At 38.2% G+C, this 16,021-nt stretch overlaps 1 protein-coding gene across 2 annotated transcripts in view; it reads right to left on the bottom strand.

Annotated features, from left to right (window-relative positions):
• The window catches only part of NKAIN2 (sodium/potassium transporting ATPase interacting 2), a 245,939-nt gene that overhangs the window by 63,193 nt on the left and 166,725 nt on the right, over positions 1 to 16,021 (bottom strand). For both annotated transcript variants that reach the window (XM_066315326.1, XM_066315327.1), the window contains exon 2: positions 13,200 to 13,400. In XM_066315326.1, the coding sequence (XP_066171423.1) occupies positions 13,200 to 13,367 (168 nt within the window). In that variant the 5' untranslated portion in view covers positions 13,368 to 13,400. The remainder of the gene's footprint in view (positions 1 to 13,199; positions 13,401 to 16,021) is intronic.

Genomic DNA, 16,021 nt, shown 5'->3' with positions numbered 1-16,021 from the left:
ACAAACCAGGAGTTAATCTGTAATCTCTCAGCAATGCAAAATTGCTTGTTCTTTTCCAGTTGACAGTCTGTTTGGGAGAGAAAAAACCTTTTAACAGTCTTTCAGAAGAATGTTACTTTTCAATTTCAGTGAAGTTTTGTTTGAACACCCGAAGTTAGAGGAAGAATTATAGACCTCCTGAATGGTCTATGCAGCTGCATATGCTGACTCCAAAATGCCACCAAATCCCTCCATGAGGCAGCTAATGGCCTTAATGCTTTTCACACTGTCTTAAAAATTCCCCCTGAGACTTGTTCAAAACTCAGCACTGAGTCAAACTCTCTAAGGAGCTATGGATCAAATGGAGCCTGATGCTCCTAAGTGTGTTAGAGCTGAGGAAGACACCTTTGCAAAGTTCAGCTCCAAGTTCAGACCTGTTCTGAGATCAAACTCCCCAGATCAAACCTTGCTTGAGTGCACAATTCTAGCTCAGTCCCCTGAAGTCAGCTGTCATCTGTGGCTGCCCTTGTCTAGGAATGCCTTGTCTGGAAAAAGATGGGATTAATTTTGGTTTTTTCATGAATTCTTGTTAGATATGGATCTCGCCATCCAAAGCAATTCCCAGTAACTGCACAAATGGATAATACCTTCATATGACTTTGGAAACAAACCTGATGGATTTTTTTGCTTGTGTTATTTTTTTTCTTGTTTGTTTGTTTGTTTGGCTTGGTTTACATACAATTACATTTACACAAAAGGAGTATTTCAGGATAGAAAACACAATGTGCTGTGGAGGGATTTGGTTCATCCCCATATTTAAAAATCATAGCATTAAATGGCTACTAACTCTGGCAATTTTTAGGATTATCATAGTGAACCTCTCATAGCAGTATTAGTGCCAGAATCAAAAAGAGATTTGAAATGCAGCATATATTGCTTACCTATGTCTCAGATATAATCAGTATAATCAGTTTGAATGTGACTAATCTCTTCCACTCAGTCAGAGTTTCATAACTCATGTGCAGAAGACATTTGGGAAGATGTGATACTTTAAAAATGACAATTTGTTACGTTCATGCAATTCACATTTCTGTAAAATTTGCTGCATTGTTATATTGTGATGGTTGCAGCAGGAAGCAATAATCATGGCAAAAAAAGAACAAACAGCCCAGGGAAAAATCCTCTTCTTATGATACACAGTGATTTTAGAATGATCTTTACAAAACACAAAGCCACTGAAACCTAAATGTAGGTTCAGACAGAGTACAAAACAATGATTTAGCAGATTAATGTTTTTGAGGATGAGATCAATTCATGCAGTTTGTAACAGAGAATGTTTGCAAAAGTCCTCCACAATCTTTGAAATGTATCTGGGTTATGTATTTTGCACCACTGCTACACAGCCACAGCAAATTTTCTGCAGGCACCTCTAATGGAGAATCAGGAGGCTGCCATCTGAAATCGAGGGAAGCACCACCAGCTGATACAGCAAATGCCAAGTGGCTATTTAGCAGTGCCAGCTCATGATAGACTCACATAGAAAAACTGCCTGCCCCCTCCTTCTCCCTTTTGTACCTAAATCTTCAGGAAACTAAATCACTTCCTAAAAGCAGGGATGGAGAAAGCAGTCTATAATTCCCTGGCAGACCACAAAGGACTGCCCATATTGACAATCTGTTTTGCGTAGGCAGGCTGCAGAAGCAATAAATCCTATTAACCTGTTCAAAGTCAAATAAAGACATTTAGAAAACAGAACTGGTATTACATGCAGTGGTGAAAGAAGAGCATATCAAAGAAAGGTTAAATGGATGCACCAGTATTAGATTATGCAGTTACAACTGTAAAATCCCCCCCAACCTTTCTATCACCAGCTCTTGCCCTTCAGGATATTAATTATATCTCCTTCAAGCTAACTAGCAGACCATTCAAATATTATCTTCTGTTCTGTCAATAATTTTCAAGATAAAAAAAAATCAATTTCAAGCGAACAGGATTTCTGTGGAAAATGCTTATGTTATACTGTGGTTTTGCTAATGCACACTTCCTTTGTCCAAAACATATGGCATTTTGTGTGTACAGACCATTCTGGAGATTTACTGTAATTATGCCATGATGTGCTTATTGTAATGGATTCAGCAGCCTTTCTGATTCTCTACCTGTTTTGTTCAAGAGCAGCTGCTAGCTTCAAGCTGTTGCCTGCTTCCAGTGGCAGAGGCTGAGTGAAAGAGTGCTTTCCAGGGAAGACATGTTTTGAAACAGACATGCTGACAATAAACCAGTTCACTAGGGAGGCATAACGTTGACTGGATAAAAGTTGAGTAATCATTCTATGATAATTTACTGAAACTAGGTGCAATTTGCTTTAAAATAGAAATTCCCTCTGCTGCTGATGTTGGACTTGGAGGACTTTTACTGATAAAAGCGTGGCATTTGCTTTTATGAAGCAACTGATCTTTGGAGATTCATTAAAACTCATTATTTTTTCTTATGCATAAGTGACTGTTAATACTTATTCACTGAATGAGAGGAATGGGAATAATGGAGTTGTCTAAAGCATGGCTTGACAGCGCTTCTCTTCCTCCAGTTCTCTCTGCTCATGATAACTGAATACACTGAATTGAATTACTAAGGAAAGCCTTGATAACCTCTTGGTAAAATGGTGAGCACTTCAGGTGAGGCTGCCCAGCATTGCCTTGATTTCTGTGCCTGGTTTTAATTGTGAATCAGATGTGTGCAGTCAGTCCAGCTCCTCCCGGAGCTCTTATTCCATGGGAGTGGGGAGGAGGAGCTAAGGATCCAGCCCCTTGTCAGTAGCCACTTCCCAGAGCACTCCCAGAAAACAGGGCTATCTGAACAGCAGTTTACCTAAATGGAAGGTACGGAATCACATCCTAGTCCCAGATTTATTTTTCTTAATATTTAGGAAAAGAGTATGTGGAAGAGGAAACAGTTAACTAATTAGGGAACAAAACAATGCTGCAAAAACATCAGAGAATTCTCTGCCGTGTTCTTGTTACAACCTTCTCCCTGGAAATGGCAGATATTAATATTTTATTGACTTGAACCTCTGGGGTAGATTCCAGATGTCACTACTTGATCATTGTGAACATATAAGAAAAAATAAATTCTGTCATGGCAATGTTGAATTCCCATCTATGGAAACAATTGTTACCAGAAGACAAATGCTCTTTGTAGATGACTTTTTTCCCTCTGGTTGTGATTATGCAGACATGACTGATCAGTTTGCAGGAAGCATGGACATACAGAAGCAAAATAAAGCAGAGGAAAAGTCACAACATTTCATTATTAAATTGTATACATTAAAAAAATCCTATTTCCTTTACTGTGCTCAGACCAGAATAGAGGCCTACAAAGCTCAAAGGTAAAGTTAAAAGAATGCTGCCTGCTGGGAAAAAAACAATGCTCCAATGGTTTTGAAAACATGAATCACTTTCCACCAGTCAGTTTCAAGCAGCTGGGTACTGCAAAACTAATATCTCAATAGGGCTGCAGATCAGGTGAAAGGTGCTGCTCAGGAGCACAACTTGAAAGCCCCCCAAATACATCAGAGTTGCACTTCTGTGCTCTCTACCTGCCCAACTGGTGCTGAAGATAACATCTATTAAAGAAGTGGTGAGAATTGGCTGATGTCTACTGAGAATAAAAGCAAAGAACAGATAACCTCTGATTTTAAGGGAAAGAATTTTCTTCAGTTGGATGGAACAATGACTTTTTCACTAATGAATATTACCTGTCACTTAAAATCTAGGCTTCAGGTGGAAATTTCAGAAAATGTACAACAAAAAGATTCAATTTTCAATCTCAGACTATTTTCCTTAGAACTGCAGCACTGCAGAAGTCAGAGAGCCAAGAATCCTTAGGGCATTTCTACAGAGGATCCTTATTGCATGCATTGTTTGGTAGGCTACATAAGAACTACAAAAATTAAGACATATGATAAACTTTCCCCTTCCAGCACTAGGACCCAAATTCATGTTTCCTTCCTGAACTCCAAGGTCAGAGTCCACAGCATGACTCGAACACTAGCTGGAGATCTAGATACCATTGTTATTTCTGAATGTCCAGGGAACACGGACGCTTAAGTGTGCAACTGCCACGACATTGTGAACATTCAGAAGTGTATATAGACATAGTATCAACTGAAATAGCCCACAGACTGTCTTCTGACCTAGAGGCCAAATGATATAGAACACCTTATGTTCACAAAAATAAGCTCTTTTTCTGCCTCAGAACAAGATGAGCAGATCCAAACTGGCTATCAGAGATGCTACCTGGTTTGTTCTTCCTCTGTACCCACGGCCCAATAGAGTCTGGGACAGTGATACTGGTCTGGGCTGAATGCAGGACAGAGACTGCAGAAAAAGTCAAACATTATGAACAGTCATGCTGCAGATTTTAGGATGAGCCCTATCCAAGTATAAATGAACTATTTCATAAATACTATGAAAATCCAAAGCCCAAGCAGCCAGCCAAAAAATCTACTAGAACACCAGGTACTATGTTAAAGATTACTTGCCTGCGCTTTAAATGAAGATCATGACACTGTTATGTTAAGATGAAACATTTCAGGGCTGATTCATTTTTCAAAAGAATCATGTTCCTTCAGAAAATTCCCAATCAGCTCTGATTCTGAGATTGCAAGAAAAACTTAAGTTATCAAAAATATCGTGAGCAATTTTCTGACCCCATTAGCTTGGCCTGGCACAGACACTCATTCCAAGGGTTCTAGGGTATACAGCTGCATGAAAGCAAGGTATTTTTAATTTTTTTTCTGGAAGGCAAAAAAGCATTGTTATGCTGTCTGTGCTAGAAAATGGGGAAAAATTTGCAGAATTCATAATGTCATATAATTGTTTTTATGGTACACACACTAAGGATCAGGGACATCTAAATACTTCCTAGATTTTTATTTTCCTTAGACATAGTTATTACTTTTAGTGGGGTAGTTAGCTCCACTAGAAGCACTCAAGTTGTATTATAGAATTTCAGGAACCTATCATTGATCACTGCCTTCAATATAGGTGCAGTTACAGCTGCTCACATTGTTTATCTTTGGTGGATTTTACAGACCAGATTTTCAGAACCATGGTATTGTGACTAGAATAGTCATGCCTAAAGCTGCAAAACAGTTCATTCTACGTTTTCATAACACTATACTTTTATGTGCTCAATTCATCTTCTGCTCAGGAAGCTGTGCTAACAGCACACAAAAATGAAACATGAAGCATACTATCTAAAGTATACCATGAAAGTTTCACTGCAAATTTGAGAAAAAAGTCATATTTCTGGCTTTTTCTGTTTTTTTTTGTTTTGTTGGGGGGTATTGTTTGTTTGTTTGGTTGTTTTTTTTAATATGTTATCTCCATAATGAAGTGAGGAGGTTGGCTATGTGTTTTATGACTCTCTAGATTATATTCAGGACAAAAACCACCTTAACTCATGAACTGAGTCCTTGTATGTCCAGAACTAGAGGGGCTTTTTTTGGGATGTGAAGCACAATGGCAAATGTCACCTTTTTATAAAGCAGAACAAGGCAGTACTGTAATATCAGCAGGAATACCACACATGGTGACGCTGACTGTGGATGGAATTTTCAGTATTTCCAAGGAGCAGCCCTCATTTTTATTGCACCTTCAGAATCGGCTCAGGAATGGGGTTGGTGAACCTGACACGTGACTATGAGTTTTCAGTATGAAGAGGTATTGCTTTCTGTTTAACTACATGCTGTAAAGGAACACTTATGATTACAGAAGCTTGTGCTACTTATTATTATTACTGTTCTTCTCAGTACTATTCCTACATCTCAAACAAGTGTAATAGGCTTTTTCTACTTTCTAAATTCCTTTGTATAGCGAGAAAATCAAATGGACAAGGCTTTTATCCAGAATCTCTTCAAAGAGAGAATCTCACCAAGACTAGGCCCCAGTCCAAGTCATCCCACCCATGTATAGCTGGAAAATGTTTACATGCAGGTTTCATGATAGGACAGTGAAATAAAAGCAGGACTACACCAATACCAGAACTGAGGAATAATTTAAATGCCGGCTGTGGGAGGAAGCAAGACAGCAAGAAAGCATCACCAGTCAGCAGCCCCGCACCACACAGCCCCAGGACGGCCATGAGGCACAGAACGTGGGGATCCACAGTCTCAGAGCTCTAACATATCACTACAGGCTCAGCCAGAATCACAGTCCCCTGCGGGAAGGGATACATATGAGATGGTCAAAACAAATTCTCAGGAAAATTCCCTCAGGCCTCAAAGTAATGAGTCCAATGTTCAGCTCTTTGTTTTCATAATTCCAACACTGCTCAAAAAGAAATCACATACGCAAGAACATCTGTGAGAAGCAGAACTGTTTCAGCCAGTCTCAGCTCATGCTGATGCTGTTGCCTTTCTCTCCATCAGGGAAATAAACCTTTCAGAGACAATGCTGTTTGCCTTTGTCAGGCAAGACTGTTTAAAGCTGACTTCTCTCTTCTGTGTTGGAGAAAACTTGTTTTCCAACAATTATATAGCTTAGCTTTATACCAACACAGCTCATTAAGAAGGGAAGTTTTTAGGGAAAAGAATGAGCACAATTCTACTGACAAAGCTCCCTACTCATTATGAAAAACGTTTATGCTTTGATGTGTAAAATTCAGTTTTCTGCAAGAAGTAGTGAAGAAATGCAGGTAAAATTTGATAGAAGCAATAACAGACAATACTTATAGACATAAAAAGTCTCTTATAGCAATCCTTCAAAATACTAATGTCATATGCTTTAGCATTATTGTCAAAGAGAGAAACAGCAATATATTCTGCTCTGAGCCAATGTCAAAGATGCCTGGACCTGATGCCTGTCTGCTAATATGGAAAGACAATGTATTAGGTTAACACTTTACAATGATTCATTATCTTCTTCACATTGTGCTGATTTTGCCCAGTCCCACAGTGAAAAAAAGACTTTCTAAAGTACCAATCTATATCATTAAGGATCAATTTTCTTTCAACCATTGTATTGCCCTAGAAAAGAACTTTGCCTTAATTAAATAATGCTATTTTTCTCCATTAGGTTCAAAGAGTCAAAACTTAATTGAGCTCTTGTCTCCTTTCTCACATATAAATATTGTCAGCACTCTAAAAGCACAGGAAGAGACAGCTGATGTGCAAGGTGTGTGTATGAGTGTGAGCAGGGAGGAGGAGAGAAGCTGCTGTCAGAACAGAGGTGCAGGAACAAAATTAGTAAGGAAAAATCTAAGAATGGGCTTTTATGTGCAAGATGTTCTTCCTGCACAAGTGAAGACCTTTACATTGGGTAAAAAAGACTGGAAAATTAAGAACAGAGCATTAGCTTTACTGCTGCATTTGATGTTTTGGAAGAGCTTTGCTCATTTTGGGTTTTTTTCCCCAACATACCACACTGTACATATTTTGAGCACAGGAATGGAATACACTGGTTTATTAGCAGAACCTGAGGGCTACATCAATAGGTAACTCTTCCTAAAAGATGAATGTTATCCATCTGAGCACAGTGAAGGCTGTTACTACAGTACAAGTTCTTAGATTGTTCCTTTGTAGCTCTGTCAAAGGGACTTGCCTGTTTAATTTTAGCATTCCAATTTGGACTAGGCAGGGCCATCCTCTGTGTTGTTTGATTCCACTCGCGAATATTTTGGGACACACAGAAATACTCTTTTGTTGTTTGCCTCATTCCTAATTACATTATTAGTTAAGCAGCTTTTATTTTCCATGCCTTCTTGTGACTACTTCCCTCATCTCCCCTGCCTTTGCTGTTTTGCCTCTCCTCCTGTCATGTAGTCATGATATATCTGCTGCCTAATTCTTTTAGTCTTGCTTTATCGTTTGTTGGTGTATCTGGAGGAACTTCTGACCTTTGTCTCTGCTCAGGTCCTATCAGTACCTTCCAAAATAAAAATAAAATGAAAACCACAAGAAAAAAAAAAAAAAAAAAAAGACCAAATGTACTTCCCGTGCAGAAGGCTTGTTTTCCCTTCCTGCTCTAAATGCAAGAGCGTTACAAACTCTCTGTTTAACCTTTGGTGTCCTATTGATAAACTCTTGAGAGATCTCTCACTTTGTGAGTCTCAGCTTCTGAGGAGCATCCTGTCTCTCCTCCTGTGCCATGTTTTCTCCTTACTCCTGAAAATGCCCACTGCTGAGATTATTTTCCACCTCTTGCTTTAAATCCTCCATTTCTTCTCCTTAGTTTCTTCCAGTGAAACCCAACTACTACATTCTTTTGCAAGACTCTCTGTGTCCTGTCCCACCTGGCCTGTCCCCTCCTGTCAGCATGAGAGTGCACTGCTGATGAAACACCATCTTCTTGTCAGTTACTTCCTAAATTTCAAACTTTCACACACTTCTGTCTTTTGCTGCTTTATAGGATAGTTTTCCAGCAGACAAAGTTTTTCAGAAGTTTATTCATTCTGAATATATAGGACTTTTTTATCATGCCTGCAGGAAAGCTGATAATGGTCAAACAGGAGGTCCAATGAAAGTTTAAACTAGTATTCCCTCTCTGTCTTCCTGTCTTTTGCTCCTTTCCTTTCTATGTGGGCTGGCTGGCTTGTTTTATACTTTGAAGGTTAGTTCTTTTGGATAGGAACCACTGCTTTTTTTCCCAATCATATTTCCTCAGCAATGTGGAGGGCTTTAAAGTGTTTGAATAACATATTTGAGCATGGAGGTCTAAAACACAGATAGTTCAATAAATATATTCTTGTAAAAGTACACCATTTCTGAGTACTCCTCTCTCTCTACCAGGGCATGAGAGTTACTAAATGCCACCTATCCTGTGCTATCATTAAAGATTTTAAGACTATAATTTTCTAATTATTAATCCTTAAGATAAGCAGGGAACATAAATGCTATTCTACTGTTCTAAGTGCTTAAATACATATACAGACCACCTTTCCATAATATTAGATTACCTGCAATGTTTAATGGAATTATCTTGGCAGCATCTTCCTGAAATGTTTAAGAACCACTGTTTGTACAGTACAGACTATAATTGGCATGAATTAAGCACCTTGCCAAAGGTCTTATGGTAAGTCTGCAACAGAGCAGAGATTTCAATGCCGGCATCCTACTTTCATAGCTGTAGTATTGCATCTTAATAACACAGTTATGCTTCATGATGTTCTAAATCAATCTGACAGCATCAGGGCTTGAAAGGTATTGTACATGATGCAGACTTTGCAGAAACCCAAAGAGTATACATTTACCGTAAATACTATGGATGGGTAATTACATATTACAAGTTTTGAAGCATGAAATAATAATTTTAATGATAGTATGAAGCATATACTCAAGTACAAATACAGGAAGGAACAAAAAGAAATTAAGACTAAAATACAGCACATAAAATTCAGTGGACAGGATCACTTTGAAAATGGTCAATACTTTTATGTAACATTTTACTTATGGTTTTATTTATTTGGTATGTAAATTACCATCAATAATGCAGATGCAGTAGATAAGAAATGCTTTTCCTCCACTTGTTTTACTGGAATAATATTACAGAGTTCATCTTTTCGAAGGCTATATAACTAAAACCCAAACTGCCTAAGGTGATGCCTTCACATTAGTCTTATTCCCATAACTCAAGCACTTATCTCCACTAAAATCAATAGATTTTTGAGTGTGTGAGAAGCAAAAGACAAGCATACTAAATACTTTTAATCCTGTGTTGGCAAATGCATATGTAATTCTGTTACACTTATCTCCAAGGCTGATCTCTAATTTGCATATTTTCAGCGTTTTGTTCTACAAATGGGTTTTAATTTGTTGACTTTTGCAGGAACAGACTAGTGGGAATGAGGGCAGGTCATGGATAATCAAAGAGTAAAACAAAGACAGAAGAAAGATGCAGAGAATTGGAGCTCAATTTCTCTGTGAAATGCAATTAACATTATAATTTCCCTGTACCACAAGAAGACCTTATTGTACTGGGTGTACCCCACATTGAAGGGCTTTTTGAAAGATTCAGGAGATCTCTATCTGTGCAAATGGTACAGAGTTTTATGAAATGAACATGAAAAATTTAGGCATACTTTTCTCTCTCTTCTGCACTTGGAAAGAGGAACAGAGAGATGAAATGACTTTCAAAAGAAGATTGTGATATATCTGGAAGCAGAACCCTCTGACCTGAACCACAGCTCAGGGCCTGAACTGAAAAGCTTTTCACCTTCTCTTATAAGACAAGAGTTCAACGAACTGTGGAAATGGAGACAATTGTACATAGGCTCTGTATATAGAATTAGACATTGATATGTGGGGGTGCTTGAGAAACTGCCAGCTTATAACTCTTTCAGCTGTATGAAAAAAGGCTGAGATGCAAATTTATTTATATGCAGAGCCAATGACTACCTTAAGCCCTGACATTATATGCCAAGATTAACAGTGGTGTGTAACCTGCACCGTGTCCCTCCCAAGCACTGCCCTCCCCATGGTGAATTGTCAGCTGTACCTCCTACTGCTTAGAGGTAGGAACTTTCAGTCAGCCTCTACTCTGCAAATACTATACAGAATGGAACTCAAACAGTTGCAAATCAAATCCCCATTAATACCACTGACCTCATTCTTTACCTGGAATAATTCTCTCCAGAGACCAGTCATTTAAGTATATCTATCCTTGATAACCCAGTAGGCCTGAAAATGAAATAGCTTCTCTAATTCAAGCAACAAGAATCAATAGCCTTTAAACACACAAGGACACTTTATTGTCTGGAGCATATGGGTGTATGAGTCATGCCATCACTAGATCAGTTTATTTTGGTAATTTGTAGACATAAGGACAGGCAGAGTTGTGGTCCTTGTAGAGCATATTGGATGGGTCAGATACTCAAGACTCAAGAGCTCTCTATAAATGAGACTTCTCTGGGAGAGAAATGTCTAGTGGAGAGTATGTGAGAACAGGCTACCTTAAGGGTTAGTTCTGTCAAACAAAAATATTGAATTAGTCGTGGCCAAAATGACGCATTTTTTCTGCATGTATCAGCCAACCTTTAAACAGCTGTCACTGTCAAAGTGTGATGAAGCTAAGATCTCACCTTTGCAGATTCAGCTATGATACTAATCAAGAACTGGGGAGAGCAGGAAATGAGGGAGTTTTTCCGTGGAAATACAGAATCACAGATTCACAGAATTGTTAGAATAAGAAGGAACTTCTGGAAATAATCTAGTCCAACTCCACTGACAATGCAATTCCATAGGAATCCCACTGATTGACACAAGGAAAATAATAGGGGGAGGTATATATTAGAAGGAGGTCTTAAGTATTAGGCAATTTGGAAAGTCTGTACCTCTCGAGGGTCTCAGCCAGTGAGGAAAGAGAGAAGGAAATGTGGCTGGGAAATTAGAATAAAAAGGAGGCTGAGTCCTCTAACAATTTGAGACATCCCATGGGAAATGCCCATGACTTCTCCCTTTATTAAAATAAACTAACAGGATTCCCGTCTCCTTTTTCCACATAAACCTCTGGTGTTTGTGGATTAAATTTCCTGACACAAACAGAATCTGCTCTTCTTACTTTGTGTTACATGTCATTGAGCTTTACCAGTTAATTCCTCTGTTTCCTATTTAATCACATTTAATATGCAAGTGAATTTACACTAGCATTTCTATTAGAAAAAATAGCCGCAGTGGGAAATGGGAAAGTGATGTAAACAGTAGTCAAGCACAAGGTTTGGAAAATTGACCCATACTTATGCTGTGCAGCTTTTTACCTGTGATAATCGCATTTGGAGTAACATGAGTGGGAAGGTAACACAGATGTAGTTAGCTACAGTTAGCAGATTACTAATGGCTTGCTGTTTTGAACCATTACTCTGACTTGCAAAGAATTAACTTATCCAAAAACACAGCTCTAAACACAGACACACAAAAACCCTTGTTGAATCAGGAACAGAATTGAGCTTGAGCTATATATACTTTGAGTTTCTTGTTCATCATTAATTAAATTAAATTTAAAAAAAAAGCAGAAAAAATAGCCTGGTTATCTGTTTTTGAAGGCTTGAGGGTAGGAGGGCTCTGCAGAGAGATCTGGGCAGGCTGGATCAATGGGCCAAAGCCAATTGTGTGAAGTTCAACGAGGCCAAATCCAAGAACCCTAGGCACTGCCACAGGCTGGGGCCACAGTGGCTGGAAAGCTGCCTGTTGGAAAAGGACCTGGGGGTGCTGGTAAACACTAACTGAACATGAGACCTCTTGACCATATGGTCAAGAAAGCCAGTGGCATCCTGGTCCAGATCAAGGGAAATCAACCTTGCTCCAGAGAAACTTTATGTTGGATATTAGGGAAAAAAAATTCTTCACCAAAAGGTTTGTCAAGCACTAGAACAGGCTGCCCAGGGCAATGGTGGAGTCTCCTTCCCTGGAGGTATTTAAAAGATGTGTAGATGTGGCACTTAAGTTCAGGCTTTAGTGTTGGACTTGGCAGTGCTGGGTTAAGGATTGGGCTTGATGATCTTAGAGGTCTTTTCCAACCAAAATGATTCTATGAAGCTATAATTCCATGAGTCAAGCTTGAGTGATAAAAAATGCTGGGGAATAGATAGATGGAAAAGCTGCCCACTTTTTCGATAGCTGTGAGCTCCATCATATATTTTTTCCCCCAAGCAAACAGTTTTCATCCCTTATAAATTTTCTGCAGTGCAACAGTGGATTCTTGTACTCCTAAAAAAGATTTAAGATCTTAGGTTTTGATTTTCATGTAAGTGTAACTTTTTCCAGAGGGGAGGGAAAACCTCTCCCATTGTAGTCCAGTGTCTATTAATTAATACGGTTAAAGAAAAATTGATGAGATTTGAGTCCTGTGAACTGATCAGTAATTATATTTTTTAATGTTGCTTTGTCTTTTGTATTCAATTCCACATTTAATTTGGCTTTCACAACAACAGCTGTAACTTGCTATTATGTCACAACTTATGTATTACAGTATCAGGAAAACAGAGTGCATCTTGTCAGTAGTTCTTAGTGCAATAATAAATATGTATGTTGGAAATTTTTGCATGCAGCTATCTTGAACTGGCTGAAGGACAACTGAGTGTCATTCCTAAACTAAGACCAGCATCATAACGAAACTAGACTAAAATAGGCCAGGATTTGCGAATGAATGCCAAAATCATCCACTATTCCAGTAAAGACAAGAAGAAATCCTGAAAAGATGGTGGAATTGAAGTTATTTGTAAACACTTACTGCAAGGAAGATCTGAAGAGAACTGTGAGCCACTTCTATGTACTGATACTCAAGGAAACACCCCGAGACAGTGATATAACGATGATCCTCTGGTGCCCAGTCTGGTGCTGGGGTCACTGAGGTCACGGTGCAGCCTGGCCCATTCTCCATCCACCAAGAACGGTGCATTGAGATGTTAAAGGTCAGAATGAGATCTGTTTCCTGCAGAAGAACAAGAGAAGAATTAATGAGTGGGGACAGTACTCTGGTATCCAATGCCTCAGCAAGAGATTTCACAGCATGCATAAAGAAGCAAAGAGCTGCAATAAAACTGCACTGTCACATGAAAGTTAGTGGAGCTTGCCTGCTGCAAGCAGAAGTAGCTGTACCTTGTCAGGAAGAAATGCTTTGGAGCAGAAAAATAATCCTGCAAGCCAGGATCTGTCCCTAGATATTATGGCAGCCTAGACTATAGCACTCATTTTTGTTGATTCCCCATTTTCCAGTGGATACCATAAGGATTGATGGCCTATGTTTTGTTGATCTGATGTACCAAACTATACAAGAACCCCCCAGAATCAAGATTTCACACACTTTAATATACACACATCATCTGCAAGGAGTTTTTTCTCATGGACCCAGTGAAGGAGACCTATGGTAGCTCTACTGAAATATTGGAGAAGATTGAAGAAAAGTATCTTGTGCATTTGCTTGTAGGCAAATCTCTTTACAGTGCCTCTCTCTGATTTCTAATTTCCTAGGATCCCATAAGGAAATAGTGAGTGTTGCTATGTCTAAAGGCTACTGGGCTAGTTAAAAAGGAGGGTCAGAGGCGAGCAACCTTTACTTCCCATGCAGCTAGTGCAGTGGAGTAACTAGTCAGCCATGCCTTCCATTAGGATTGCATTTATAAATAATTCATTGAGGATTAATAAATTATTAATATACATCATAAACAATACCACGGATATTACTTTCATAAATTATATGTGGTTGCACATTACTTGAGGGTGTTACACATAGCTATAACAAAACTATAGACTCTGTGGATTCTGTAATAGCATACAGTGTTTACCAACATTTTATAAATAATTTATAACTGTAACCTCTTCTAAAGTGTCACTATCTAGTCTGTGTGCACATGTGCTCAGTTACGCAAAAAAATTTGCTTTTAAGTAATGTCTTTGCAGAGCCAAGCTCTTCCCACACCTAACCTACATTTTTTCAGCCTGTTGATGTCATTAATAATTAAGATTCTCATAAAGATTTTAAAATGTAACTATTTAATTAGGCTTACCATGCCAAACATAATAGAATGCTATTCTGTACCAGATGAGCTGTATTCACATTTCCCTCCCTTCAAAATAGCTGTTTTTTCAGTGCCACTTCTTTCACCTTTTTGCACTAACTTCTGAAGAGGTAACTACATCCAGAGAGGTTTTGGATAATGTCACATATCAGTTGATCTGGGATAGCACTCGACACTGCAGCGTAGCTTAAGGTTTTTTCCCAAATTTGCAGTTTGTACCAAAAGTATGGAAATTTTTTACGTTAAAAAAAGAAAATTCAATTGCTACCCTGCATAAGCACACACAGCTATCAGATGGCAGGAAGGACCTTAAGTATGTTTGCAATGAATAATTACCCTTCATTCCTACAACAGTCCAATCCAGCAAATAATGTGCTGTATGAGAAAATTTAAAATTTAATGTGAATTTTATCATGTGAATTTAATCATGCAACTAACTTTAAGCATTTGTTAGATTTGATCAAAGCTATGGCAAACATTTCTATAAATTATGTAAATGGTCCCCATATATATATATTGATGTATGGCTATAAGTCTTCATCCCCAAAACCCATCTCCTTTCTCTGGATTCTTCCCTACTAAAGCCCTATAGGTACTGGAAAGTGTCTGCCACGTGTTTCTTGGAAATGGGAATTTTACCTTTCACCCAGGCCAGAAGATTATTTTTCTTTCTGAAGGCAGGGCTGCTACAGCCCCTCAAGTAGAACACTGGTCTTCTCACTTGGCGTAAGAAGTTGAAGAATGGACATCTTTGGAGTAACTTTGCTTAAAGCAATAAATTTATTCCTAAATGACTAAAACTGGAATCCATCATGTTATTGTCAAAAGAACTTTCAGCCATTCTAGTTACCATGGAAAATGCTGAACCTAGTCTCTTATCAGAGATGCAGCACAATTGAATAGGACTCATTGTCTATTTCTATTTTAGCATTTGCAATACTTTGAGAAAAGTAATGATGGACTAAATATATTTCACAAAGTGCAGACTAGGGATGAAAAATGTATTCATTGGAAAAGAAAGGGATAAATTGGCTTGTAGGAACTGAGTTTTGTTATGCATCTGCCAGATGAAGTAAAAATGGATCAAGAGGATCTAAACATAAAAATAAAGACTGGGCTCTGTGGGTAGAACATAATTTCTCTAGAGGTAGCTATTTTTGCTTACCAGAGGTTCAATAATCAAAAAACTTTATTAGTTAAAAGCACAAGTAAATTTCCAAGTTACATGGGAAACATAATTACACATTAAAATATTTATGATTACATATGTAAATAAAGCCTCAAATCTAGATTTCTTCCATCCCTAAATTTATCCCCAGATGATTTTAAAAAATATTTACATGATTCCTTCACACTCAAATCATCTTTTGGCAGACAAGTTGAATGTTGTGGGTAGGACTTGTTTTGTCCAGGAATAGCCTTTGAGTGCTAACCAGTAAAAAAATTATACATCTTTACCAGACCTATATTCTATTTCTTTCTCTGAATAATCAGTTAAACACTATTCTGTTTTCTTTGGTCTTAAAATAGATCT

Source organism: Sylvia atricapilla, chromosome 3 (assembly GCF_009819655.1).
Source record: "Sylvia atricapilla isolate bSylAtr1 chromosome 3, bSylAtr1.pri, whole genome shotgun sequence".
In the NCBI taxonomy this organism is placed as follows: Eukaryota; Metazoa; Chordata; class Aves; order Passeriformes; family Sylviidae; genus Sylvia; species Sylvia atricapilla.
Note: the sequence above shows the minus strand (reverse complement) of the source record. Positions and strands in the feature narration are given on the sequence as shown.